The 2,135-nt window shown below is 32.6% G+C and overlaps 1 protein-coding gene across 1 annotated transcript in view; it reads left to right on the top strand.

Annotated features, from left to right (window-relative positions):
- LOC107629377 (cytochrome P450 71A1) overlaps positions 36 to 2,135 on the top strand; it is a gene marked incomplete in the record, with an annotated part of 10,698 nt that continues 8,598 nt past the window's right edge. Inside the window, 1 exon segment of the mRNA XM_021117693.1 lies at positions 36 to 567. Within this exon segment, the coding sequence (XP_020973352.1) occupies positions 54 to 567 (514 nt within the window).

Raw genomic sequence — 2,135 nt, 5'->3', positions numbered from 1 at the left:
ATTAATTAATATATATATATATGAGAACACCAAGAAACCCAAACTAAACAGCAATGAATTTTCTACTAAAACAATCGGCTTATTATTATGAGCCAAATCCAACTCTTTACTTAACAATTTTAGGGTTCATAAGCATCTTTCTATTGCTTAAGCTCACAAGAAGAAATTACAAGCCAAATAATAATAAAAATCTTCCACCATCACCACCAAAGCTACCTTTCATTGGAAACCTTCATCAATTTGGAACACTGCCACACCGATCCTTCCATGAACTCTCAAAGAAGCATGGCCCTCTCATGTTCCTTCAATTGGGACAAACACCAGCCATTGTGGTTTCTTCGGTCGAGGTGGCCGAAGAAATCATCAAGAAACATGATGTTGCTTTCTCCAACAAGCCCCAAACAACATCTGGAAAAATCATTCTCTATGGATGCTCTGACGTTGTTTTCGCACCCTATGGTGAAGAGTGGAGACAGAAAAGAAAGATTTGTGTTCTCGAACTTTTAAGCCTCAAAAGAGTGAAGTCTTTCAAATACATTCGTGAAGAAGAGGTTATGGAATTGGTTGGTACCTATGATTTACAAATACTTTTAATATATGCGTGCAAGGAAAGGATTTTCTATAAATATTAGTGAGTTGATAATTGCAACATCAAACAACATAGTGTCAAGATGTGTTCTTGGACAAAAGTATGATAATCCAGATGGTAATAGCAGCTTTGGAGAGCTTGGAAGGAAGATGATGAGAGAATTGGCTGCTTTTAGTGTGGGAGATTTCTTCCCTTTATTGGGTTGGCTTGATTTTCTCACTGGCCAAATACAAGAATTCAAGGCCACTTTTCATGCATTAGATGCTTTCTTTGATAAGGTGATTGAAGAACATAAGAGGAAAATGATGAAGAAAGAGGATGTTAAAAAGGGTCAATTAGACAAGATGGATTTTGTTGATATACTACTCCAAGTTCAAAAAGATGGTGTGCATGACTTTCAACTCACCAATGATAATCTCAAAGCAATCTTAGTGGTTAGTTTCTCTCAATTTTTTCTTATTTATAATTATTTTTCTTAAAAATTTAAGCTGATAAGAGAAGATATATAAATAGTTATGTTTCTAATATACTCATTTACATAAGTGCCTCTTTTATGTTTGTGTAAATTTTTACATAATTTTTTTTTCTTTTTAATAATTTATCTTATGCTAAATTCTTTTTCTTTGGGTTCAACAAAAATTGAACTTTATACCTTTGGGTCATAAAAATTCTGATACAATATCATAAAATTACTTATCTCAATAACTAAATAAATAAATAAAAATACGTAAATAATTATATCTCTCCTAAAAATTATAAACACTAACTATCAAAACATTAATCAATTATTTTGTGTTTTTGTAATTTCATGAAGGACATGTTTGCTGGAGCGAGTGACACTACTTCAACACTTTTGGAATGGACATTAGCAGAACTGATTAAGAATCCAAACACCATGAAGAAAGTTCAAGAAGAAGTAAGAAAAGTTGTTGGGTGCAAATCAAAAATAGATGAAATTGATGTTAATCAAATGGAGTACCTAAAATGTGTAATAAAAGAGACTTTAAGGTTGCATCCACCAGCTCCTTTCATAACACCTAGAGAAACCCTAAGTGATGTGAGGCTAAAAGGGTTTGATATTCCATCAAAAACAAGAGTATTTATAAATGCATGGGCAATTCAAAGGGACCCAAAAATTTGGAAGAACCCTGAAGAGTTCATTCCTGAAAGATTTGAGGAAAACCAAGTTGATTTTCTAAGACAAGATTTTCATTATATCCCCTTTGGTTTTGGAAGAAGAGGATGTGCTGGAATTTCATTTGGACTTGCTTCTACTGAATTCATTCTTGCTAATCTCCTATATTGGTTTAATTGGAAACTACCTAATAATAGTGTAGGTGTGAATATGCAAGATATTGACATGGGTGAGACTTATGGGCTCACTGTAACTAAGAAAGTGCCACTATATCTTGAACCTACATTATATATTATACATTAAGAGATAGGGTTATGCTAGGTAACCAATTAATGTGATATGAATGTTATTTACAAATTAATGATTGAAATTAAAGATTGATGAAATATGAAGTGTGTTAGTTGGGTGTGC

The sequence above is a fragment of the Arachis ipaensis genome, chromosome B03 (genome assembly GCF_000816755.2).
Source record: "Arachis ipaensis cultivar K30076 chromosome B03, Araip1.1, whole genome shotgun sequence".
In the NCBI taxonomy this organism is placed as follows: Eukaryota; Viridiplantae; Streptophyta; class Magnoliopsida; order Fabales; family Fabaceae; genus Arachis; species Arachis ipaensis.
Note: the sequence above shows the minus strand (reverse complement) of the source record. Positions and strands in the feature narration are given on the sequence as shown.